The sequence below is a fragment of the Branchiostoma lanceolatum genome, chromosome 3 (genome assembly GCF_035083965.1).
Source record: "Branchiostoma lanceolatum isolate klBraLanc5 chromosome 3, klBraLanc5.hap2, whole genome shotgun sequence".
NCBI classification, from domain to species: Eukaryota; Metazoa; Chordata; class Leptocardii; order Amphioxiformes; family Branchiostomatidae; genus Branchiostoma; species Branchiostoma lanceolatum.
The window spans coordinates 3,466,662-3,493,352 of NC_089724.1; the positions used below are offsets into that span (position 1 = coordinate 3,466,662).

At 39.3% G+C, this 26,691-nt stretch overlaps 4 protein-coding genes across 5 annotated transcripts in view; 2 read left to right on the top strand and 2 right to left on the bottom strand.

Annotated features, from left to right (window-relative positions):
* Positions 1-687: 687 nt before the first annotated feature.
* Positions 688-4,101, bottom strand: LOC136429740 (uncharacterized). Its single transcript, XM_066419694.1, has 5 exons — positions 3,979-4,101; positions 3,084-3,164; positions 2,055-2,108; positions 1,685-1,752; positions 688-1,216 (listed from the first exon to the last, which is right to left on the bottom strand). The coding sequence occupies exons 2-5, from the start codon at positions 3,151-3,153 to the stop codon at positions 1,091-1,093; spliced, it is 318 nt and encodes a 105-aa protein (XP_066275791.1). The 5' UTR covers positions 3,154-3,164; positions 3,979-4,101; the 3' UTR covers positions 688-1,090.
* Positions 4,102-6,172: 2,071 nt separating this feature from the next.
* On the top strand, positions 6,173-13,916 carry LOC136429189 (histone-lysine N-methyltransferase PRDM9-like). Its single transcript, XM_066419066.1, has 9 exons — positions 6,173-6,328; positions 7,019-7,194; positions 7,391-7,549; positions 7,902-7,981; positions 8,637-8,892; positions 9,179-9,337; positions 9,655-9,926; positions 10,459-10,717; positions 13,294-13,916. The coding sequence occupies exons 1-9, from the start codon at positions 6,249-6,251 to the stop codon at positions 13,914-13,916; spliced, it is 2,064 nt and encodes a 687-aa protein (XP_066275163.1). The 5' UTR covers positions 6,173-6,248.
* A 4,338-nt stretch (positions 13,917-18,254) lies between these two features.
* Positions 18,255-23,309, top strand: LOC136429741 (synaptonemal complex protein 3-like). 2 transcript variants are annotated; one of them, XM_066419696.1, is made up of 7 exons: positions 18,255-18,388; positions 19,104-19,257; positions 19,685-19,822; positions 20,374-20,491; positions 21,096-21,294; positions 21,811-21,915; positions 22,709-23,309. In XM_066419696.1, the coding sequence occupies exons 2-7, from the start codon at positions 19,137-19,139 to the stop codon at positions 22,760-22,762; spliced, it is 735 nt and encodes a 244-aa protein (XP_066275793.1). In that variant the 5' UTR covers positions 18,255-18,388; positions 19,104-19,136; the 3' UTR covers positions 22,763-23,309. The 2 variants fall into 2 exon arrangements, with proteins under 2 accessions (XP_066275793.1, XP_066275792.1); XM_066419695.1 differs by having other exon boundaries at positions 18,256-18,400.
* Positions 23,310-25,793: 2,484 nt separating this feature from the next.
* LOC136429742 (myosin light chain kinase 2, skeletal/cardiac muscle-like) overlaps positions 25,794-26,691 on the bottom strand; it is a 55,395-nt gene continuing 54,497 nt past the window's right edge. Inside the window, exon 14 of the mRNA XM_066419697.1 lies at positions 25,794-26,584. Within this exon, the coding sequence (XP_066275794.1) occupies positions 26,435-26,584 (150 nt within the window). The 3' untranslated portion in view covers positions 25,794-26,434. The remainder of the gene's footprint in view (positions 26,585-26,691) is intronic.

Genomic DNA, 26,691 nt, shown 5'->3' on the forward strand with positions numbered 1-26,691 from the left:
TTAGCTACTTTCTGTAAAATTTGCTCTCGACTAATTGATTTCCACCTTTTAAAAACGAAATTTGATTATCGTGTTATCTCATCTAAAAAACAGGAAATTTAGGTTTCACGTATCCATATAACTTAGGGTACAAGGGGCTCTGGGTAGGTGTTCGTACCTCAGGTTTGCACACCGAACCATGATTCATACATGTACTTTAAATGTGTTTGTGATACGTACTGTCATCCATCCATAATCTATGGCTCTGTTTTCTCCCCTACGTCATTATTCTTCTCACTCACTCACTCACTCTCACTCACTCAGTCAGTGACTCACTCACTGTCACTCACTCAGTGACTCACTCACCCACACACATACACACGCACTCAATCTCACTCACACACACTCACTCGACACTCACTCTCTCTCACCCACTCACACTCTCACTAACTCACCCACACTCATTCACTTTCTCACCCACTCACTCACTCACAACCCATTCACTCTCTCACCCACTCACTCTCTCACATACTCACCCACTCACTCTCTCACCCAATCACTAACTCTCTCACCCACTGACTCACCCACTCTCTCCCACTCACTCACCCACTCACCATCTCACTCTCACTCACCCTCTCACTCACTCACCTATCCTGAAATATTAGCTAAGGAACAAGACTATGTACCATTGAAGTAACAAAAACGAGGTTGTAACTTGGGAGGATTTTTTAATACAAATTGGTACAATGAGACTACATGTCTGTACAATGTACTTTGTTTTATTTTTTAATATTTATTTTGTATTTTTGTATTCATTTTATATTTTTATATTTAGTTATTTTCATATTTTTTATTTATTTTTATAGTTATTTTATAGTTATTTTATATTTTTATATTTGTTTATTTTTATATTTATTTTTTTATTCATTTATTTTTATATTTATCTATTTTTATATTTATTTTATATTTTCATATTTATTTTATATTTTCATATTCATTTTATATTTTTATATTTATTTCATATTTTTCTTTGTGTTCTTTTTTTTCCTCCCAGACATTTTCTTTTGTTATTCCCAGGTGTTCAGCCTTCAGGTGACCAACAGGTGGCAGTTTAGAAGCCAGTCCAGTTGTCGTCGGCGACGCCAACCCACGGGTAAGTTGGTACCTCCGTGGGACTGGCGTCACCGACGACTGCGATGTTGTTCCTCATCGGTGTCTGCTGCTCCTCTCGTTTGTACTACAAAGGCAGGGAGAAGAAATGTGTCTCAGCTCAGTAGGTAATTGGTAAGGACGTTACCCCAAGGCCAACCGTACACACTCACGCCACATCTTCAGAAAAGACGCTGTAGCCGCGTATAGTTCCCGTTTAGAACTTTATTCAAGCCCACATCATTTGAGCATTGATCCTTTATTCATTTGAGCCTTGATCCTTGAGAAAGCCACACACAGGCGAAACATGTTGGTGTGGGCTCAAATAAAGTCGGTAAACGGGAACCATATGCGACTACAGTGTCTTTTCTGAAGATGTGGCGTGAGTGTGTATGGTTGACTTGGGGTTGCCCACTACTACTGCCTATATCTGTCTCAGCTCAGTGATTGGTCAATCTTTTTCTTTGAAACAAGTCATCAACTTAAAGATATGTTACCCAAGGATGGTACACTGTATATTCAACAGTATAATACCCAAGTAAGAAATGTGACTCACGTGTGCAATGCCAGCTCCAGCCATGGCTGCAGATGTGACATACAACACGGCGTCGATGGTAGAGATGGCTGGAGGAAAGTACAAAACCATGAAACCATATTAATATGCTTCAGTGAAAAAGTGCAGCACACATAAGTTAGAGCTGTCTGGATGTTTCTTTTTGTACAATGGAGGCCTCCAGTCTTTGTTTGTTTTCTTAATTAGATGACCATCGAAACCTGATGTCTAAGAGCTTCAAGCATACCTCAAGCTGCAACACTTAAGTGACTAGAATATAGTTCTAAGCAGATACAGAGTTTGAGCATGATTCCCTATGGCTGACATACAAGATCTACTAGTGATAAACTATTGTAAGGAAAGGCAGTCTTACAGGCAGCGAGGTTGGCCATTCCCTGGAACACCTGGGCAGGGCGGGACCTGGGGGCTAATGGAGTAAGATACTGATAAATATCGATCTAGTACTAGTATATATATATGTATGTATGTATGTATGTATGTATGTATGTATGTATGTATGTATGTATGTATGTATGTATGTATGTATGTATGTATATATATATATATATACATATATATATATATATATAGATATATATATATATACATATATATATATATATATAGATATATATATACATATATATATACATATATATATATATATATATATATATATATATATATATATATACATATACATATACATATACATATACTTATACATATACATATACATATACATATACATATATATATATATATATATATATATATATATACTAGTACTAGATCGATATTTATCAGTATCTTACTCCATTAGCCCCCAAGATGTTTTCATAAAGATAGCTTAATATGAATAGCAGATGAAAGATTATTATCTATCTCATATGTACCATATATATATATATATATATATATATATATATATATATATATATATACATATATATATATATATATATATATATATATATATATATATATATATATATATATATATATATATATATATATATACATACATACATACATACATACATACATATATATATATATATATATATATATATGGTACATATGAGATAGATAATAATCTTTCATCTGCTATTCATATTAAGCTATCTTTATGAAAACATCTTGTAACATAACATCCTGCCTTAGTGTAATACAAATATTCATGATGCATACACGCACAAGAAAAAGCCCTGCTTTAATGTTTGGTCTTGTCTATGGTTACAATGATCTATCTACATACATGACCAACATTTGTACAGAAGTATTGGTAAGAAAAGTTAATGATGAGACAAAGAAACAGAGACCCTTATATTACCTTCCAAGATGTTGATAGGAAGTACTGTAATAAAAGAGAAGTTACTAGTGATGAAACAGAGATTCATACCGGCCAAGATGTTGATAGGCTGCGCCCCCATCAGGCCCCGCATAGCGGTCCTGCCCAGGGTCCCAAACATTATAATTGATCCTGTTGAATAAAGGAACATATAACGTTAGTCCTTATCAAAATCTTCATTCAAAACATTGGTTAACAGTTGCAAGATGCTTGTTTTACACAAGGCTGTTGCAACTTGCAACATTTTGTGTAAAACAGGCATCTTCCTTATAATGCATGCCATCTTCCTATGACTTAATCAGCAATTTTCTTCTATGCTTTTAGCCAAAATCATGCCGCTACAGTACTGTAGAAAACTGCCATGTGGTACCGCGCAGAAAATGCGAGAATATTTCACGCAAACGTAAAAAGTGTACCGTCGAAGGCTCCGCCGACGAGGCGTCGCCAAAAACAACTAAACATGTTTACTTATGGTTTTGCCGTGAATCGGACAATAATCTCAAGCATATGTATCTTCGCAAGCTTGTGGCAAGGCTTGGAATACATCTTACCGCTATCAGTTCAACCAATTTATGCATGATTACAAAGTGTTAGCGCCCCCCCCCAAACCGGCGCAACAATGCAGCCCTTCAATCGGGTTGTCAGCCGATTGTAGATGTGTTAACTGTACAGTTAGCTACTTACTTCCTTTCATAGTGTTTCTGCACTGAACACTTTACTATGACAACAAAAACATTACTTGTTTAAAGATTACACTTCAGGCAAATGTCTAACGTAACGTTAACATTAATGTTGAGTAAAAGAATTTGAGCCCTCCCCAATACCCCTGTTGAAAAGCGTAGAAACATGCTAATTTTCACGTAAACGTACGGTAAAACTCTTGTAGTTAACGCTATAGATGTTTTGAACGGTTCAGAACCATCGTAATATAACATGTAAAACTTACAGAACAACGTCTTGAACACACTGATGGAGCTTGAAAACACAGGACCTCTCTGTTCCGCGTCCAAGCAGCGAATGGTGAGTAAGTCGCTTGGATCGTTGCTAGGTGCTCAAGGGACGAGTCCACTTCGTGTTGCGCGGGGTACGAGTTACAATGGGAGAACTTTTTTTTCCACATACCGATCATTTAGACGTTTCAAAAAGGCATTTCATGCTGTGAACTATCTATGAAAATAAACAGTGAGTTCTCTTTATTTTATGAAGAAGTTCTTGCCAAGATTTGTAGTTTGGTATAAAAATGAATGACCCTACTCGAACAAATAGTTCGTTCTAAAATTTGCATATCCAGGGATTCCCCAGCAACCGCCCGGCGTCAAGTGCAAAATGTAAACAAAAACCCAAGTGTGGGAGGGGGGCAAATATTTATTATGAAATTCATGTCATTTTTACGATAAATGAGAGATAGGTAAACGGAATCAAAATAAGATGTAGACTTAAAAGATGAAACCTTTGTGATATGAAATAAATGACACAACATCTTTACTTGCGTAAAGCCATGAAAATACAAGATAAATCGGTGTATTTATTCCATTGCTTTAAGTTTAATCGTATTTTTTCCCGCGAAAAGAAGGTAAGGTGACAAGGATGTTGCAACTGACGGAGTGAGAAGAAAAACGTGGTGGTGTTGACATTAACGTTGTCTTCTTTTGGTTGTGAGGTCTGAACTGCATAGTCTTCACATATCGTGACATCTAGCCTGTACCAAGGAGGTTGAAATTAACCTCCTGGCCTGCACCAAAATGTGCCACGCTGGTTTATGGTTGACAATAAACGATCAAATCTGACAACTTTATGGAGAACCACCCTGTCAATTTCAACATTGGATCGTCCACATAAACCCACTGTGTCAGTTGAATAAAGAAGGTACAGATAAAGAGCTGTCTAAACTGGATGAACAACCTACTTGACCGTAAACTCAACTCAACTCAACTGTACGACTCGACTTGACTATCTTAGCGTCGGTCGTGCAATCTCTTGCTATTTAGATGCTACAACGGTTGCCCGGCAAGTTTGAGAAAATACATGTCATGCGACGCCTGACTTTTATTGTTAAATTTCCTTCAATCTAACTTTCGTTATTGTATCTGAAAAGCCATTTGCTTCATCGGTTACTGCATGCAAAACTTTATTTTGCTTTCTTTGCCTTGTGCGGTTTGTAACGTTTAAGCCACAGCAAGTGAAGTTTATGGATGAGATCCTCTGCAGATTACAAGTCTAATGCCTGATTTTTCAACACATAGACCATGAATCTTGTAACAAGAATTGAAGTTATAGAATAAAACAAAACTCGGTACGTTATCAGGGCCAATACGTATTTTATTCCTGTATAGCATTTCTTAGTATCATGCAGCAACGATTTTCGGACGGCTGATATTATACTCTCGCCAAAAATGTTTGGCAATGTGCAATAAGATGGGAATATAGTGGGATTTTATCTCCAAGCAGATGTAGCAGGCAAAATTGCAACGAGAATTCGGTTACGAGAAAGCCCGATTACACCCGAACAGCCCACGGAAACGTACGATCGCTGTGCATTGTGGGGAAAATACCTCCGAAGGCTTCCGAAGTCATTTTGTTTTTCTGAACGGACGTTCAGCAGTTTTGTGCGGGGAAAATCGTGCATTTCTTCGCAAAGGAGCCGGAATTTAGCGGAATTCGACTTCAGCAGACCACATAGGCATTCGGTAAGTCTCTGTGCATCGAGATTTGCCGTGACAACTCCATTTTCTGTCAGGCTTTAAAAATTTGTTTCAAGTTCTGTGCAGACGACATTTTGACAACTCAGTGACACGACGTCCTCTGACAGGATTTTTGTTTACATAACGCAATAGTCCCTCAACTTGTCATCGCAATATTTCGTAATATTTATTAGCCTGACGACAACCGTTTCAGGTCGTGTTTTAGGGAAACTCAGTGTAAGTTCTGTAAACTACACGATGTGCACGGATTCCTCTGTTGAGGGTTTGTTTATTTTCCAAAATTAATCCTATGCAGTATGCAGTACTTTACAGATTACTAGTATAGCGTTACTGGTTTGTGTAGAGCAAATTATATTGTCTACCAAAGGAAATCGGCTTGAGTATTCACTGGTATTCTAAGCACATAGAAAAACTACAGAAAGTACGATAGATTTGTGTTGTAGGCTAAAACTGCACTGTTCTGTCATGACAGGATTTTTCCCGCCATTTGTACAGTGCAGACGACAGTGTGAAGATGGCGTCTGTCAGCAGCGCGAGCTCGTCAGGATCAGACGACGAAAACAAGGACAAGCAGGCAGCCAGCACCAGTGGCAGGTAAGTTCGGATCTTGAAACTTTGATATTAGTTTTTGCAATTTTGATTGAAATAACGATTGAAATTAATGGCGCAATGGTAGCGTGTTGGACTCAGAACCAAGCGGTCCTGGGTTCAAATAACATGTCATGTCACTGATCTTGTGCCCTTGGGAAAGGCACTTTATACGACTTTCCCAACATGCCATAATGGTCGTCATCACGACCGTGGGCATTAAAGGCAAGAAAAGAAAGAATTATGATGATATGAGTCCATATATTTAGTAAACAGCTACACTGGAAGACCCCCCCCCCCCCCCCCCACACACACACCTCTTAGTGGTGAAATGATACTTACTAAGCTGTACTGTATGCTTCAGTCTGCTATGTCTGCATTTCCGGAGAGCTGTTCCTTTTTAAAGATTAGCCAATGCTTTGATTTTGCACATGATGCAAAGGACGAACCATTTGCAATAGTTCCTACAAGTAAATTTATTTGGAAGGAATATATTTACCTTGAATATTCACATTGAAGTTTAGCCAGTAGGTACCCTTTTGAGTAATGAGGCTGTGCCTAGTTGGTGCAATATCTCTCTTTATTGTTTTTTTTCATGATAAAGTTGTTCAAACTTGTGATAAAGCTGACAATACTATAGTTTTCATTGATGATAAGGTTTGAGTCTCATTTTGTTCCTCTTTCTTTTACCTCCAGTTCAAATCCATTTGCAAGCATGATAGACACAGACTTTGACATGAGCAAAGTCCCAGAGACTGAAGATATCCGTGTCGAGCAGTACTTCAGCAAGGAAGAACTGGCAGAGCTCAGCAAAATCGAGATGACGCGATATCGGAACATGAAGCGTAACTACGATGTCATGAGGATGCTTGGTAAGTTTTTGATTGTTTCGATTAGAGTTCCCGTTCATTGTTTTATAACTGTTTCTGAGCATAGTATACCAAAGACAAAGCCTGAATTTTACACTTTTAACAGATATCATTATATTTGTAGTACCAAGAATTATATAACACATTTGGTTTGGACATTGAGCTCAACAAGATCATCATTTCTTATTTTGCATATTAGGTCTACCTGGTAAGAAACCCTACTTCATGGAGAGGAACAGACGTAGCTTGGTTCAGCCCAAGGAGCCCCCCACCCCACCTCTCACCAGCAGTGAGTCAGAGGAAGATGAGGAATGGACGCCTGAACTAGAGAGGAAGAAGAACCAACCGCCAAAGAAACGTGAGTGCAGTGATTTTTAGAAAGAAGAAGTTACTATGATATGAGATTGCAGGTCACAATATTATAAATACAACTGACATTGCATAATTATATATATACTGTTGTGCCCAGCCAGTATTTTCAACCTTGAGTATGACATACCTTTTATAGATGTGCCTGGGGTTTTCAATGCATTTAGTAAATATAAAAAATTCCCTTACGATGATCAAGAAGATGGCTGTTTTCAGTTTATGTACGGGCAATACCGGTATGTACATTTCCTGCTATATTAATTGCTACCTACAGTGTTTTTTGTTGGTTCAGCTCTTTAGTATATATACAAGAATAACCTTTCTTTTGGAACCACTTTCAGCTTGGTTCCTGTTGCCACCCAAGAAACCCAGGATGTTAAAACCCAAACCACAGATCACTGGCCCACACCAAAAATCTAAGGTACAACAAATCGCAGATTCTAATTGCCATTTCACTAAGGACATACTTATGCCACTTTCATCAATTACTTTCATCTTCTTTTTGCAACCTGTTTAATGATAAAGGCTGAATTAACAAACTGGACTCAAGGCACAAAGTATGCATTACCCACCATGGTACATGAGAAACAAATCTATGTGGGAGATGTTTTGTTTATTTTTGCACATTTTATTGTTAGTGCTGAAATGCCATCCACAAATGTTAGTACATTTCTTGCTCTAGCCTTTTACAGGAATATTTGCCAACCTACCCACATCTCCATATTCCATATATAAGAAACAAATCTATATGGGAGAGGGTACGTCAGTGCATTATTGTTAGTGCTAAAATGCCATATATAAATGCAGGTGCAGTTTTTGCTCTAGCCTTTTGTTGGTGTGCTCAAGAATGTTTGCCTACCTACCTGCATCTCTCAACTATAACATTGTAAACATAAATTATCCTAGGTAAAATGTTACCTGCATTAGTGTAAAACTGAATGCTTAGGTGTGCTTTCCTGTCAGAACAACAATCAGCACCAAGGACAGTGATTGAAGTCTATATAACTAGGCAAAAGAGTGATATTAGAAGGTAAGACTCTAACTTAGAGGGATATTATCATTGATTTTTACCATAGGGAAAAAAGAAAGCTGAAGCAACAGTAAGCAAAGCCCCAGACACAAGGGAGAGTGATGATGATGGTGCAAAAACATTCCTGGGTTTTCAAGCTGATGAGGTGGCTGAGGTCCAAGCAGCCACAGCAGCCAGCATAGCAGAGCTGGAGAAGAAGATGAAGGATCTGGAGTTAGAGATCCAGCAAGAGGAGGCTGCTGGACCACAGGATGGACAGGAGGAGGGCTCAGAGTCAGACATCAGTACAGATTTGGAAGAAGGTATTTATCAAATGCTTTTTTTTCATGATTGAAGTTAGAGCTGCTTGGATGGCATAATTTCTACATGTCATCATAAAAAAATGATTCAAAAGTGGATGTAGACATGTATGATCTGTTATTTTTACATCTGGCAGACATTGCCCCTCCTATTGGAGGCTTTTATCTGCAACAGACCACAAAACTTGGAAAATATTGTAGAAAATTGTCTTCCTGCACATCCCTTCTACAATTTGTATGAGCCATGATGTCTTGATTCTGTTAAATCATGATATCTGTCAAATCTTAGAGCTTCTGACCACAACACTGCAGCCAGCAAAGCAGCAGGAACTGAAGAAGGAGCCAGTAGAGGATAAGAGGGAGACTAGGAAGAGCCGCTATCCACAACGCAACATTCCAAGAAAGAACTATAAGGAAGTTGAGCTTCCGGATGATGACCACTATTTGTGTATGTATGGTATTGTTTGATGATTTTTTGTTTTCATAATTACTGTGGTTATTTCATTGAAATTTCCTCACATACATGTGCATTTGCACATACAAAGGAGAAACACATACTGTAAAGCAGGAGAACTTTCTTTAAAATCATTTCTGAATATCACATTCAAGGAACATCCTATAACTGTTGTAATAGAAGCAAAGCTGTTGGGTAGTCCAGAATGTTGTAAATCGTATTGGCATATATTTTGTAAGTTTTGATGCATTATTCTAAACATTCTTTCATAAGGCCATTGCAATTGCCAACAAGATTTTATTTTGTTTCAGTCTGCGAAGACTGCAATGAGCTGTATGAGGGGGACTGCCCCGTCCATGGTCCACTCACTGTCGTGAAGGACAAAGAAGTTCCCAAAGGAGAACACAACAGAGCGGCCCGCACCCTACCTGACTTCTTGTCTGTGTGTCCTTCCAAGATCAAAGGTGCAGGGGACGGGGTATGGCTGGATGGAAAGACCATGCAGAAAAACCTGGTGTTTGGGCCATATGATGGGAAAATCAGTGGACCTGAGATAGGAATGACCAGTGGATATGCATGGCAAGTAAGTGGACTGTTTCCTAATGTCTTTACATGTATATACCTAGAAATTTGTTGTTGGCTTAGTCCCATGCATAGATTTAAGGTTATTTCCTATATGTCAAAATTATAGTTACTCAAGCAACTTGATAAGATTCAGAAATTTTATCCAGTTGCTCGAGTGACTATTTTTGGCTCAAGTGACTTTTTTTAACTTTAGATTTAAGGTTATTTCCTATATGTCAAAATTATAGTTACTCAAGCAACTTGATAAGATTCAGAAATTTTATCCAGTTGCTCGAGTGACTATTTTTGGCATATCTTCTTACCTGGATGTGTAACCTACATCAATTTATTCCATATATCTTTACAAATCATCGTACATTGCATTTTGTATATTCTATAGGAAGGTGTTTGAGAACAAACTACAACTTGGTTTTTTCTATGGGCAGCAAAATTGTTCATAATCTTACTTCTTTTGTATGAATAGGTTACAGTGTTCATTACAATGCATGGATGTTACCTTACTTTAAGAAAATCTTATATTTTCCATGTAGATCTCCAAGAATGACAAGGTGAAGTACTACATTGACGCCACTGACGTCACCAAGAGCAGCTGGATGCGTTACGTCAACTGTGCCAGAAATGAGGAGGAGCAGAACCTGGTGGCCTTCCAGTACTACAGGAACATCTACTACCGCACCTACAAGCCTGTTCCCCCTGGCACCGAGCTGCTGGTGTGGTATGGGAACGAGTACGCCAAGGAGCTGGGCATCTCTGAAGCCAAACAAGAGGAGTCCAATAAGCAAAAGCAAAGTAAGGCATAGCTCATTTCAGACTTTAATGATAGGAAATTCAACCCTGATCTCAAGAACCCAGCCTTCATATGCATATTGTTTAGTGTCTATTGAGATAAATCCCGCCAAAGCATGGCCATGGGTTTCTGTCAGAAATGTTGCCCACATTTCTTCAACTGTTGAAACACCTTATTCATTACATTGGAAATCAATCAATCAATCAATCAATCAATTTATCAACACATAACAGTGTTTAACATTATCAAGGTCCATGCCAAGGTGTTGTTGCAGGCTACATGTGCAGCAGGTGTTTGGGTTTGCTCTCTACCCAGAACGTCCTGAACAAACATCCAAATGACAATCCAGACATTGGTTTGAGACCATATTGAATGCCTGTTATTTCTCTGCAGGTAGCCAGACAAGTGCATTTGCAGACTACAGGTGTAGCAGGTGTGTGAAGCTAGGAAGCCAGGAAGGACTACCTGGAAGCTTGACACATTGCTTTAACCCTTAAGCTGCCAGGTTTTTTAGCCAAGTAAAAATCAAAAATGTTTGACCCCTGACCTCCCTCACGAAACCCGCGAAACACTCGGCGGCGCTAACTCCCCTAACTTCCCGGCTTCGCGCGCTACACGCACGCAAAGCTGTTTTGTTCTGGGGAATACCCTATCCCGGTTATAACCGGGTCCAGCACACAAGGCATATTTCTGTATCCCTAATTAAGTCGGGACTGGCAGCTTAAGGGTTAAGATATCACTGCTACCTGTTATCTCTCTGCAGGTATCCAGACAGGTGTGGTTACAGGTGCAGCAAGTGTTGACTGTTTCTCACCAATGACTTCTTAGACAGATATGTGAGAGCACATCCAGTCATGCTATGTTCTGATGCTTACTAAACCATACCGAATCCGCAGGTTATTTTTCTGCAGGTATTCGGACTGATGCAGGTATGGAAAGGTGTTATGCACCCTTGACTCCTTGCTCAAAAAGACATGTCAGGTCCTAGATCCTCCTATTGTTTAAAAAACTATACTGAAGCTGCTACCTGTTATGTCTGCAGGTATCCGGCCAGCTGCCGTTTCAGGCTACAGGTGCAGCAGATGTGGGAGGCTGTTCTCTACCCAGGACTACCTGGACAGGCATGTGAAGAGATGCACACATACTTAGGTTGTCACCTGTTATGTCCTTTCAGGTAGTTCATTTGCAGACTACATGGTGTAGCAGGTATGTGAAGCTATTAACCTAGAAGCCAAGAAGGGCTACCTGGAAATACATGTCAGGTTGACACATCTCTCTGTACTAGGTATCTAGACAATACAGGTGCAGCAGGTGTGGGAAGCTGTTTCTAACCAATGACAGACCTGTGAAAGCACATTCAGAATTGTCAGGTTCTGATCCTTTGTTTGGAAACTATATATACTAAATCTGTGCTCTGTTATATTTCTGCAGGTATCCATACCGATGCTGGTCCAGCAGGTGTGAAAAGGTGTTCTTCACCTTAGACTCCTTGCTCACACATGTTCAAAGACATGCAGACATATTGTTGTGAAATTAAACTGAAGCTGTTACCTGTTATGTTTCTGCAGGTGTCCAGACAGGTGCAATTGCCGACTACAGGTGCAGCAGGTGTGGGAGGCTGTTTTCTACCCATCACATCTTGAATGAACCTCCAAATCACCATCCAGATATTGCTTTGAGACCATATCGAATACCTGTAATTTCTCTGCAGGTAACCATGCAGACAGGTGCATTTGCAGACTACAGGGTGACTACAAGGTGAAATCTATTTACCACGAAAAGACAACCTGGACTAGTGCAGTTGAGCTGTTCTCCAACTAGGACTTCTTGAACAGATTTGTATCTGTATCTGTATAGCCGGTATAACCACCCTTCAGCATAACACACCAGCTTCGCAGGCACGCGGCGCGGCAGCAGCTGGTTATATTACACTGAACGGCCTGTAAAGCATCATTCAGACCTGACACTTTGGACCACATTATCTATTGCCTGTTATTTCTCTACACATACAGGTTCAGTTGCAGGCTACAGGTGCAGTAGGTGTTGGAAGCTGTTTTTCCACCAAGATAAACAACTGTTGGTTTCTTAGACAGATGTGAAGGAACATTTCATACATGCCAGGTCCACAGTTTGTTTTTTGAAACCATATTGAAGCTACCAACTGTTGTGCCACAACAGGTGTGAAGACAGATGCAGTTGCTAACTACATGCGCAACAGGTGTGGGAAGGACTCCCTGGGACTCCCTGGGCAGGGCAGACATATGAATGAGCTATGCAGACTTATTAGGGAATCTGTGCTCTGTTATCTTTTTGTAGGTATCCAGACCTAACAGATCCAAACTTTGGGCCACATTATGGCTATTACCTGTTATTTCTCTACACATAGACAGATGCTGTAGGGCTGTTGTGAATTAGGATTTTACCATGGTCAATACTGACCGACGGAGGCCATATAGACAGGTTCAGTTGCTCACTGCCCCAGACTACCTGGACAAACATATGAATAGCTATGCAGACATATTAGGTGTACACTTTATTTAGATATCATACTTAAGTTGTACCTGTTGTGTCCTTTCAGGTATCCAGACAGGTGCAATTGCAGGCTACAGGTGCAGCAGGTGTGGGAAGCTGTTCTCCACCCAGGACTACCTGGACAGGCATGTGAAGAGACATGCAGATAGGTCAGGGTCGAAAAGTCACAGATGTAAGCACTGCAGTTATTCAAGTAATTGCTCACACAATTTTAAGCGTCACATGGTGACCCACACAGGAGAGAGACCACACAAGTGTCCCACCTGTGGGAAGGGGTTTACACGAAAGGACCACCTGAAAACACACCAGCAGGTTCACACTGATGAGAAATCCTACAGGTGTGAGGAGTGCGGAAGGTCATTCAACCGACAGTCAAACCTGACCAGACACATGTTAACACATTCTGGTCAGCAGCCACATGTGTGTACACAGTGTGGTAAGGGGTTTACAGGGGCAGGTGATCTACAGACACACATGAGAATTCATACTGGTGAAAAGCCATACAAGTGTGAACACTGTGACATGAGGTTTTCACGAGTGACAAGTATGAAGGAACATGTTATCGGTATTCACACTAAGGAGTTTCCCCACAGGTGTCAGGTGTGTCACAAGGGGTTTGTTACACCAAGTAAAATGAGAGCCCACATGCAGAAGGGACATGGTAATTAACTCATAAAATTATGTACTCAATTGCCAGCAATCCTTTTGTTGATGAGTCACAACCAGGGCACTGTCAAGAATTAACGACTTTAAGTCATGTCAAAGTCTTTGATTTATGACTTGGGTTTTAAAATATCTTAATGTTTAGAAGTTGTCCAGGATTTGTGACTTAACCGTGTGTTGGTAAGATGATAAGAATGGAAGAACTCCGGCCTTAAACACATCAATCAAACAGGTGTTTTTCATCAAAGCAACTACATTGTGTATAAAATTTATAAATATCCTGATAGAATAGCAAAATGTCACTTTTTAATTTTTCAATGCCATCCTGTTCCGCATGTTATTTATAGATTATAGAGATGATGGTGTTCAAATGTGATCAAATGTCTAATATTGAAATTTTACAATGTTGAAATGAATGATATACTGACAGTTTTGATATTAGCTGCATTGTATGCCTGTTATATATGATATGACAAGTATGTCTGTTAAATAATATTATGAAATGACAAGTATATGAAACAGTAATGCCTCCTATAACAAATGGTATTAAGAAATGGTTTGTAATGTTATTTGGTTCTCCATATATATATATAATGATACACAAAGCACTGTACATTCCTATTCATTAGCCAAGTCTATAGCCATATTGCCAAATTGTAGAATTATACAGAAGATTATATAAGGAAATGGAAAATGTATAATTACATAGAAATGTATATTAAGTGCTTTTTTTAACATCGAGAATTCTCTGTCAGTCATAATTCAAAGCAAGTATGTCGGATATGAGTAATAGGTGAGATGAGGTTGAATCTCTTAGGACATTGACTACAAAGACACATTCCGATGCCTATGGTAGCAGATTTGGCATACATTATAAGGAAAACAGTACATCCCTGTACAACAACTTTCATTGTTAGTGTGCTGCTATCAAAGCTAAACTTCTATGTTCTACGCAGTTCAAAACCTGTTACACTAGTTGCATGCATTGGTTGTAAATGTTCTTTCTGACCAGTTTCTGTACATTTGCAGCATTGTTGGACTCTAACAGTAAACCATAGTCTGAGGAAAATTGGATTCTGTCATGAACTCTATAGCTACCAGTTGATTTATACAACGTATTAAGTCCACATCCCGTAAACAGGGTGTTCGAAAGCACTACTATACACACAGACGCGCACACTTATGGGGTAAAACAATGATCAATGCATCCCCTCTCCATAAGTTTCTTTGTTTGAAATTCTCTCAAAAAAGTAGGAAATGCCATTTCAGAGGGTTGAATTTCCTGGACCGTGCCCCTAGACACCCATAAAAACTAAACGCTAGTCGCAAAAGTCTACATACAAAGGAACCCCAAACAACAAAGGATCATGCAGGACTACGGCCATACAGCCTCCAACAAACACAACGCAAAAGTGTAGTTAGAGACAAGACCTGTAGTTACGGATGAGCCTGGAGTGGCACAACAGAGTATTAGTCATGATTCAAAGGGTACAATGGATAAGTTTTACACGCCTGAATGCTACCAAGCATATTTTCCTACAATCCCGCATGTAAGGTATTTGTAGAATAAATGATTGGTGATGTCAATCAAAGTTTGTATATAAGTATAGAGGTCACATCGACTCCTCAGACTTTCAAGATATGTGCAATGAACGCAGTGTCTTGCGACTGCTGACCTAAGGCGTCTCAACATTTTAAATGGAGAGAGCACGAAACTGTTGCTGCTGTCGAGGCGAATGGCCAAAAAAGGTCATCGGCAAAAGGACTGAGCCTGCAGCTGCTACGTACATTAGACCCAAGCAATATAAGGGTCTGAAAAGTCGGATTTTAAAAGTTAATTTATTTAGTCATTTCTACACACGATTAGTTCAAACAGCACTATCACAATGTATAGCAATGTCCATCATGCAAAACTATGACATTGTTGTGATGTGAGAACTCACTGAAAATCGTGGCTGGAGTTTTTGTAGGCGAAACTAAGGGGATCATCATATAGCACGAGTTTGCGCGGTTTTAAAATCCTAAAAGTATGAACTTATCACGCAAATGAGCTAAACAGTGTCACTACCATAAAGATTTCAGCATTTATTTTTTAATTTCCATTTTTTTGCCCTAATATTGCTTTAGTTGCCTTTAATACTTAGGAGTGGCTAGTAAAGCCCCCCTCTCACTGGACCCGCGGCACGCTGGCGGCGTCGCTGCGTCCTAAACCGGATTTGTGTTACCCTTGACTTTATATTGGGAATATCATTCAAAACGTACAGGTACTAGGTATGACCGAAAAGACAAAAAAAAAGCTTAAAAAGATTCGTTTTTTGTCGACGAAATTCGTTCAGTGCTTTAATTTGTCAATTCGATCAGACTTAGCGACGCCACCAGCTTGCCGTTGTTTGTGAAGCCATGTGGATCCTCCTGCACCACTCTTCCCTGTCCACCCAAAGAAGAATCAGTGATGTCAGTTCTGTTGTACTGCTCAGTCTGCTGACCCTGGACAACTCGGTTGCTCAAATCAAACCAAATGGTGAACCACACCCGTCAGTGCCGACACAATAGGCATTCAGTAGGCACTGTGACCTACCCTCTCACCGGTACCGTTCCCCGTCAACACGCGTCATACTCGTCATAATCCAGTAGAATAGAGCTGGGTCTATCCTCAAATTGACTAAAATACATGGCGGCGCGTTTGGTCAGTACAGCCATTTCTATTATGTCTATGTCATTAGCTTACACTTAATGACGTGAAGCCTTGCCCTTTTTACTTGCTAAGCGTCATACTCTTAACAGTTAATATAACAGTCAAATTACATTTTTAGCTACTTATAGGAGCTACTACGGTTACTTGAAAAGTTGAAGCTTTTTAACGTTTGAGTAAATGGCCATTCTATTATGTAAAATTGATTTTAATATGTGCGAATAAACCAAACCAAACTAAATACACGCCATGCGACACTTGACTTTCAGTCTGAAATTTCTTCGATGCTGATTTTTGTTGTTGTACACGTCGGCTTCCACAGTCTTCCGTGGACGGTTGTCTGGTCAATTTGCCAAAAGAAATAACCGGTTGCTTCCTTATAATGATTGTCCGGGGTTTGTAGAGACCTCTAGTGAGCAAGGAACGAACTGCAGCAACGAATTTGGGAATATCACACACTCGCTCCCCCAAATGCAAAAATATGGATTTAATTTCAATCTTTATTGGAACAAACTGGCAGACACAATATTCTGAAGTGTGTTCTCACAAAATACGCTCATCCATTATCAAATTATCAAATACGTATTTTATAATTACTTAAAAGTAAAATCTGTGATTTACATTAATACAGGATCATACAGCTCTATCGTCAGCTTGAAATCAGCCCAGTCTGTCATGAAAATGTGAACAACAAACAGTGATAGTTCAGTCCCAAGAAGATATGTGCCTTTGCTTTAGATTGGTGCTAAATTTCAACTCATTTGATGAAAAAATGAGCCTGTTGTGAAGCAAAAGGCAAAACTTACTGGATCACCCTCGTAAAAAGTTTGGGATGACAGGCCAGCCAGAATATTTCATGACACTCCCATTTTTCATATACGTGTGCTATTCTTTCTTTTCATTATATGGGAGATGGTTTTGTTCGCGACAAAATATTCCCAAAAGTTTAACATTGATCTGAATGGTGTTTGGTTCGTAGGAAGGTGTCAGAAAAACGAACTTGAAAGGCAAGTTCGTAAGGCATTTTGAGCCCCATAGCGACTTTCTATAGTACTGCCGCAGCGTGGTTCAAATGTGCCTTAACAATAAAGATGTGTTGATAATGACATGAGAATAAAAACTACCTTGTATTATGAATATTGAACAGATGGCGCGTCTGTCCATATAACTTTGCCACCTGCTAAAGTTGGACTGTACCATACTGGCTGGATTTACAACGGCAGGTAATGTTTCTGTTAATTGTACTATTGTAATAACGTTGCGTCTTCTCTTGATTAGAATATCGGAATTGTTTTCTGTACACTAAGTAGGTATCATGGGATAAAGTGAAGAAACGTTGTCACTGAAAATCTTTTGCTGATTGTAAAAAATCCCTACCCTTCAGCGTTACCCCTCAGCCAAGTGGATACGTCTGCGCAGTGATTTAGAGATGCCTTTGAACATTTCTAAGAAAATATAGTTCGGTAGAAAACTCACTTCAAAAATGAAATAATATACCCTTACTTTTCTTGCATCTTTGCACTACGGATACAAAAAAGTATTTTTTTTTCTGATTTGATACTTTTATCGGCTATTATGTGCATAAGGTATGTGATTCCAGTTGTACAATTGCGGATGTATACTGAGTTGTGCGTGCTCAGGTTATTTTCGCGCTAAATTTGCGGACGACGAGAAAAACTGCAGACGACATTTTCACAGTCTCTCTGAAGATTTCCGTTTGGTTTAACAAATCATAGCGTAATCTCCTGCCTCTAGCTCCTCGCCACGCTTGTCAACACATAAAAAGGTTTGTCTTCAGGTAACGGAACAATTTTCTCTTCGTTTTTGTCTGAAAATGAGTAAGAATTGTTTCGTTTGTGTTTTGCCGCCATGTTTGCTGATGTTGACAGAAGAACTGACAGCTCAGATATGACTGAAATTTTGTCAAACTGTATTTGCAGTAGATTGGGAGCTTAAAACATACTAGTAGACTGATAGAGGGGGTAGAAAATAGATGCACAAGTTGTCGTTTGTAAGAAGGACCGATTGTAATTTTGGTCAAAATGTAGTCAAAATTTCTCTAATGATCTCTAACTAATGAGTCAGAAAAAAATTGACATTGAATTCATAATTTTGTATTGTTTGTCACACATATTTTTAGTTCGTGCCTTTAGAAACCAGTTTTGAAATATAGACAGTGAATATGAATTGAAGTAAATATTAATCTTTTGAATGAATATGGATTAGAAATATGACACTAGTATGTAATATTACAAAATATTAGATGTTCAGTTAGTTGTAAATGAAAAGAAAGGAGCCTTTTATTTTCACCATTTGTCAAAGTCCAGAAAGAAAGCACTGTCGTGACAGTATTTCTTTTATCTATGTACCCAAAGTTTTAAACCATAATCCAGCCAAAACTACCCTCAGGGGACCGACAAAGTCTGGTCAATGTGGACTATGTGGCCCTTATGTAGAGGTGGTCATTGTACAAGTTTGACTTGTGTACTTCTATTTGACAGCTAGCTCGTGCACGGAGAAAAGTCATCCCAAACATGCCGCGTGGATCAGGTAAGAAGGCCGCCCAGAAGAGCACCGCGATGCCCGGGCCGAGCCGCGATGAATTCGGCTTCGAGAAGTTTGAAGAAGAGGTGGAGTCACAGACTAGCCACAGAGGTGGGTTCTTGCTTGTTTGTTTGTTTTCCATATAACGTTCTGGTTAACTGGCTTCAGGCATAGCACACCAGTTTTGTACAGTTTGTAGAACCTCCGTATGACTGGACTGTAAGGTTTGGCTTACTAGTTCAATTGTATCCTTCCATTTCATCATGGTAAGTTCAGAAGAACACATTAATTTTTCAAATTGTTCAGGTACAGGCACAAGTACAGTTACCTGTACCTAAACCTCTGTACTGGTACCTGTACCTGTACTTGATGTTACAGTAATGGTAATGTACATTTACATTTTGTAGTTTTAACTGACACGATTATCAGACACAGTGTGTGATAAGTCAATGCAATTCAGTAATGTATATATGTACATGACTTCCATGCCGATGTGAGAAAGTTTGATATGAATGAGATGTCTTCCTTCTGTCAGCAGACGAGGAGACTCCCATCCTGCCCAAGACATCAAAGAAGCGCAGCTACCTGGATGAGGAAGAGGAAGAGGAGGAGCAGACAGCTGGTCCGGAGGGGAACTTCGGAGGCGAGATGAAGAATCTACTGGAGTCTTTTGGCGGTAAGAAGACATTATGATTGGCTTCAAGTATTATCCTGTTTCTGTTCTCTAAAGGGCCATGTTGTGCATTTTGTGATGTTTTCTTTTGTTTTTAACAGGCCAACATCAGTAAATGAACCTGAATGCAATTTTTGACTTGAGACAATACCAACATCTACTGACACCTTTGGTTGTATACTATACAGTATAGGGGTGGTACCCATATCCGTTTCTATAGCCGTTGGACCACACAAGTAATTACAGTAGGGAGCTACATGTAATCCTCTGGTAGTGGTGTGTGTTTACTCCCATCCTTTTTTGTCATAAGTACTGAGTGATGATGGCTGCTTCTTCGCTTCCGAAGATTACTGGGCTCTCGCACCGTGTCAAGGCGGAAGGGTCGGGAGCCGATGTTCGGGCATCCCAGCGAGAGAAGTACTGAGTACTAAGCAGAGAAAGCCCATGTTTAATTTCTTTGGTATGATCTGGCTGGAGTTCCAACCCCCAAAGCAACCTTACAAATACAAGGCGAACAGTCTATTCACAACTGCATCCCACATGTTTTCTTGTAGCTGACATCTCCAAGACGTTGTCAGCCAAGAGGAAACGACTGGAGATGTTCACGCACAGCGCAGTAAAGGCCAGCAACCACAAAGTGGAGAACACTTGGATGGCACAGCACTCCGAGAGGTGAGTAGAACTTATGTTCAAGGGCTTGAAGTGACCAACTGCAACATTCAAAATTGCTAAAAAAATGTGTAGGTTTTACAGGGAAGGAAATTCTGGCTTGATATATGAATCACAGTGTACTACATTTGCTTGCACTTGCCAGTTTAAAAAGCACAAAAATCGATGTGTCACATCAAGCGACTTTTACCCGTTCATGCATCAAAGATATAGGTGCGGAAGTTGACTGCCAGGACGATTAGTTGAGCAGTGAGTACCAGACACAGTTAGGAGAATACGGTGGCTCAAATCAATCAGGCCCTAACATATAGTAGACCCTTACAGATTACAGCTTGTACGTATGAATGTTTTCCAGGACAAAGTTGAGCAGTGAGTACCAGACGCAGGTCCAGACGGTGATGAACCAGTGGGACTCGGACATCCAGAAGTTTCCTGGATAGGATGTACGTGTACTAAACATCTTTACCCTGATTTCCAGGACGAAGTTGATCATGAGCAGTGAGTACCAGAGGCAGGTGCAGACGGTGATGAACCAGTGGGACTCGGACATTCAGAAGTTTCCTGGATAGGATGTACGTGTACTAAACATCTTTACCCTGATTTCCAGGACGAAGTTGAGCAGTGAATACCAGACACAGGTCCAGACGGTGATGAACCAGTGGGACTCGGACATCGGGAAGTTCAAGGAGCAGGAGGAGAAGCTGCAGAACCTCTTCAAGCAGCAGCAGAAGCTGTTCCAGCAGCAGAGGGTCATCCAGAGCCAGCGTCTCAAGACTCTCAGGCAGCTCCACGACCAGTACACTAAGGTAAGCTGTAATTTAGCCTTCTCCCAGTCAAAACTCTGTTACCAATAGGGAATTGGGTGCTAGACGGCTACTTCAGGGTGCTAAAGGTTAAAATACCACTGGATGTAAACTTTGTGATGAATAAGAATTTATACGTCAGAACAAAGAAAACAGGATAGTCTTGCTGCTTTTATTTAAGCCTCCATTGATTTAAAGGTAATGAACTAGATGTTCTTGTGAGGGTTGACATTGCACAATCATGTTTGCTACAGAAATTTAAGATAATTGCACGGGATAGGATAGGGAAGTATATTTGAGTATTGATGAAAAATAGCAGATGTGTTGCTGATGAAAGACAGCAGAAGGTATCTGAAATATCTGACTGTTCACAGAATTTGTCCAGTTGCTTTAGTAAATTTTGTATTGTGTATCTTATAGCCTGGATGTCTAACCTTCATCAACACATCTGATACAACCATTGCCGAGTTCAACATTTTTCCTTTAACCCCTGAACTTTCAACCTTCTAACCTCTGCAGGGCATGGATGAGTTAGAGCACTGTCACCAGGACCAGCAGGGCTCCATGCAGGCAGAGCTGAGGAAGGAGATGGCCCTTCTGCAGAAGAAGATTCTCATGGACACGGTGAGCTATGTACAACACTGGCTGTGGCCATATGCACCCTTTGTTTTATGGGTGACATCTTCAGACATTTTATTTGGTATGGGCAAACAACATGTGTTTGAATTGGAGGTTCACCGCTGTCTTAATGGAATAGTTGCATCTTATTTTCTGACTGTGAAGGATCGCAACATCTTTTTGATTGAAAGCAAGCATGACTAAAATCAATGTGCATGCAGATGTCATCCATGCAAGTAAGTTTGTTTGGCATTTTATGTACGGTGTGTGGCATCTAGCAGTTTGCAAATATGACAATTACTGCATGGATGCTTCCATATAGCTAGGATAGATATTACCCCTCTTTCCTTAAAAACAACCCCCCCCCCCCATGAATGGTTTACTTGACTGTGGAATAACTCTAGCTTCTAAGACCACCTGTTGGTTGTTTGTCCGGTTTTTGGATATGTTTCCTTTTGTTCACTAATTTTTCTCTTATGCGGAAGATGAAACAAGACCTCACAGTCCCAGGTATGTTTCACAGTTCCAGGCATTTCTGTAGGTAGTGCATGAACTAAGACAGTTGCAGTGCTTTCTTTTGCACTTGTACTGTTCAGTCTGTGTAGCAAGTTTAAAGCTCCTCTAAGAACAGTTAGACAATCTTCATCTTTTGATCATGTTTTCCTTGTTTTCAATTGCATGACTTTTCCAGACGAGCATTTCTGTTTAAGACTCCTAAACCATCATTATAATTTTTGAATCAAAGCATTTCCTAAACTGATATCATTATTTATATCTTTCTTTTTCTTTTCTCTTCTAGCAACACCAAGAAATGGCAGCAGTTCGCAAGTCTCTCCAAACTATGCTGTTCTAGCTGTCTGATTGCTCCATGTTTGCTAAAAGTATGAGATGTAGTGATAACATAAGAATATGATGTCAAGGAGTCTAAAAATGTTCTGTTTGGTTCAGGATCCAATGTTGCATATACATAGAAGAATAGTTTATCAGAATGTTGATGAGCCAAGAAAAAGGGTTGATGATTTGTGCAATGTTTTTCTCAAGATGTTTTAGGAAAACATCAGAGCAAAGTTGGTAGGTGTACTTTGTTGATGTTGCAAAGAGCTATTAAGTTTTAGCACTCTTTCTTATGCTTGAAAGATGTTTGGCACAACTGCCATGTACATATACTGTAAGTTGAACTATTGTGGCCTGCAATTGTGGCATAATGTTAAATTTTACTTTGCACACATTAAGTTGACACTTGCACCTTTATGTAACTTAATAATTATGATATATAATATGTCACTTTTAGATGACTTGGTTAGGCGTTTTTAAGGCATGTAAACTAGTGTTCTGTTTTATCGCTGTATACATGTATGTTGTTGATATGAGTCAACATAAAAAAGAAGTAATGATATTTATGTCAATCTGTGTAAAAAGTGTTTAATTGTCAAGAAGTAAAAGACACCAAAGATTATGAAATCATTGTCATATTCGATTTTTTACTGATTTGGTGGTTCTATATGAATTTTGCCTTTTTCATGATTTTGATTTTTTTCCTAGATATCTTTGGCCACATCATGAGTCATCACTACAATGTTTATGGCCAATATTTTGATTATCAATTTTTTGTTCTTGGTTCAGCCTACTGGCTAAATGCAAACCATGGCTGATTAACTTCTCATAACTAAAAGCTAGAGTGACATATATATCTCTCTTCCTAAATACACGACTGACAACTTAACCGTTAACTTTCCATTTGAAAGGTATGTAATCCCTGACGCTTAGTTTAGATTTATGAGCATATAGAGAGACAAGAAAAGTTGCCACATACATTCTCAACTGACGTGACAAGACAAGAAAAGTACAACGTGCATTCTCAACCGACACTAAGTTGTAATTGATGTTGCCCATTCTCGGCTGTTGGATCTCTTATGGTACGAGGTATTACAGTTGTCACATTAGATGCATTGTTATTTGCTGCTGTTCATATAAGGATAATTGGAAGATGGGGAAACATGTAATGATGTAAGCCAACCTGGTCCTGTATTTTTCCACGCAATCAAATGCACTGTAGTGTCCAATCGAAGGGCCTTTTGTTTCAAACCATCATCATCCTCTTTGCTGCATGTACTGAGGTGGACTATCGTTGCTTTCCAATGTCTGTAGTCTGTTAAGACCACAATTGTGCCCCCTCCAATTCACAACCCAATCTCTGGAAGGTCTCACCCTATGTCCTTTTCCAAGTTATCAAACACTGTCCTAGAAAAGGGAAACCATCAAATTTGATCTCTCTAGGGCAAAGTCAGTAAATTGCAGAAACTGTTTCAAATGATGAGGTTATATGTGACATCTGATTGAACGTGTAGATGGATGGGAAAACAGTACTGTATGTCTGGTTTTTGGAATGATTATAAGAATGTTGTGGCCTGGGAAACGCCCTTATTTAGCTCTAGTCTGTTTCAGACATCATTTCAATGCCAGCAGGGTAATCTCCAAGCAGATGTTGGGAGCCAAAATTGTTCATTCTAACCATTTATGTTACATGTACATACCACCTCCTGCTTTCTTTAAAAAAAAAACAGGTAGCTAGAAAAAACGATAAAAATTTTGCCTACAAACATCTGCTGAAAAATATGCTGCAGAACTATATTGTCTATAAGGATGTTCCTGTGTTCTTATAGATTGAATAAAACTTGCTGTATGCTGAAGAAATACACTCACACATTGACATTTGAAACAAAATTTATTCATATCTTTTGAAGTATATCAACTATATCAGGGCTCGAAATACTTTTTCTGTCACCTGCAATATGGAAGTTGAATCTTGAATACAAAATTGCAAGAAAGGCAAAGTTTATGTTCTTTTCTGCAATTCCGAAAGTGTTTCAGGTTGCAGATGGGTTTTTCAAGCCCTGGCTGTTACCTGTATCTGCTTTAACCGGTTACACAAGACTAGTGTCCAGAAATAAGTCTACTAAATTTTTTTTTTTCCTTTCAGCTATGCCTGTCGAGTGTTGACAAAACTGGTCTATAATCTTGGGTACATTTGTTTTCGAATTATCACGGTATACTAACTTGTTGCAGTATATTATCTGCTCTTTACAGTGACTATAAAGTATTTACATGGTTCTGCCTATGTACAGTATTGAGCAAATAAATTAAGAAAGTTAGCAACAGTTATAATTAGAATGTAACGTACACCATGATAGTAAAAATGACATTCACTGATCAAAATGCAATGACTATTCTAGATTTAGTCTTCCAAACCAGGAAGAAGATAGCTTTGGATGTTACACTACTGCAGTGGTCAAACTTCTTTTTTCTCTTTAACAATAGATGCAAAAGTACTAAAAGATAAAGAATACACTGTATTGCACAGACAAAGACGTCACAATAAGCATAAAACAATAAATAGCAGAAATAGTACATGGCATATGTAATACCTGCATTATCTTACACTTATAATTTACATTTTATACGTTTCTCTTGTAGTCCCTAGGCATACAATGTATCTATAGGGCGCCAATTTCAAATGATTTACATGATTGAATAACCTCTCAAAATTGTAATGTTCATTGATTTTGTGTCTGTAAATACAGTACATGTATCACTGTGAAATTCAAAAAAGTGTGTGTCACTTAACAAGCACTGGACCTGCGGCACGCTGGCGGCGTCCTAAACTGGATTTGTGTTGCCCTTGATTTTATAATGGGAATATCCTTCAAAATGTACAAGTATGACCAAAAAGCTAAAAATGTTTCGTTTTTTGTCGATGAAATTCGTTGAGTGCTTTGTCAATTTGATCGGCTGCAGCGAAGACGCCAGCGTGCCGCGAGTCCAGTGTCTTAATATATCTTTAGAACTCTCACATCAAGTTAGATCTCTACAGAGATGTAATTGACACTAACTTGCAAGTTTGTGTGGCGTTTCATGTCCTGATCTAAGTCAGCTGGTGTAAGGTACCGTCAGTTAGAAATGCGGAATGCATACAATGCATCTAAGTGTTTGCCAAACTATTCGGATTCTATACACACAGTAGTGCTTTAAAATAGAAAGTAGAAAGGGAGCTATATTTAGAGAGTTTAGGTGGTGACTACAGGACATTGCCCATTCATGACCTCGAGCTCTTAAACTACAGCAATTCTGAATTAGCCCACACCAGTTTTATTTCTAATATATATCTGATTCTTGCAGGAAATTACATGTAATACAATGTAGATCAGGTTGGATATGGTTCCAAGCAACAGAATTTTGGTTCTTTTGAATTTTATGATAGCCCTCTGTCTCGAGACATAACCTTATCTTACACATATGGCAAAAAGTACCATGGATGGGTAAGAATTTTGCAAAACACACAATTCCTTTTTGATAAAAAAAGCCTTCTGACTCAGAAATCACAAGCCAGCCACATATAGCTACAGTAAGTATGTTACACTTATCATAATTACAAAATACACTTGCGGAATTTTACCATAACTTAAAAACTTTACAAATTCAACACCAAATATCATACAAAACGAGAAATATAGAAATATCGGCACAACTATATTTCCTCAGCTTTCTCCACGCTTGTGCCCCCATCTTTTTTGAGGGGCCTTTCTATCGAGGATGGCGGCCGCGGTGCTGGGCGTGTGGCGGGGTAGGAGGCCAACCGGGCGAGGCGAATGGCTCCGCGTACGGCTAGCCCTGCTTTCTGTGGGGGAAAGGGTAGAAGATGCTTACTACACAGTTATTAGTGTTAACAATGCAGAGATAAACCCTTAAAAAGTAAAGTTACATTTTTTGAAGGATTTTTAGTGA

Bases quoted from the DNA above. Each gene is read 5' to 3' on its own strand.
- LOC136429740 (XM_066419694.1), bottom strand. From the start codon at position 3,153: ATGTTTGGGACCCTGGGCAGGACCGCTATGCGGGGCCTGATGGGGGCG. The intron at 1,753-2,054 runs GTAAGACTGCCT...ACTTTCCTCCAG, and splicing joins AATGGCCAACCTCGCTGCCT to CCATCTCTACCATCGACGCC. The intron at 1,217-1,684 runs GTGAGTCACATT...CTGCCTTTGTAG, and splicing joins CTGGAGCTGGCATTGCACAC to TACAAACGAGAGGAGCAGCA.
- LOC136429189 (XM_066419066.1), top strand. From the start codon at position 6,249: ATGGCGTCTGTCAGCAGCGCGAGCTCGTCAGGATCAGACGACGAAAAC. The intron at 7,195-7,390 runs GTAAGTTTTTGA...TTTGCATATTAG, and splicing joins CGATGTCATGAGGATGCTTG to GTCTACCTGGTAAGAAACCC. The intron at 8,893-9,178 runs GTATTTATCAAA...GTCAAATCTTAG, and splicing joins CAGTACAGATTTGGAAGAAG to AGCTTCTGACCACAACACTG.
- LOC136429741 (XM_066419696.1), top strand. From the start codon at position 19,137: ATGCCGCGTGGATCAGGTAAGAAGGCCGCCCAGAAGAGCACCGCGATG. The intron at 20,492-21,095 runs GTGAGTAGAACT...CCTGATTTCCAG, and splicing joins ATGGCACAGCACTCCGAGAG to GACGAAGTTGAGCAGTGAAT. The intron at 21,916-22,708 runs GTGAGCTATGTA...TTTCTCTTCTAG, and splicing joins AGAAGATTCTCATGGACACG to CAACACCAAGAAATGGCAGC.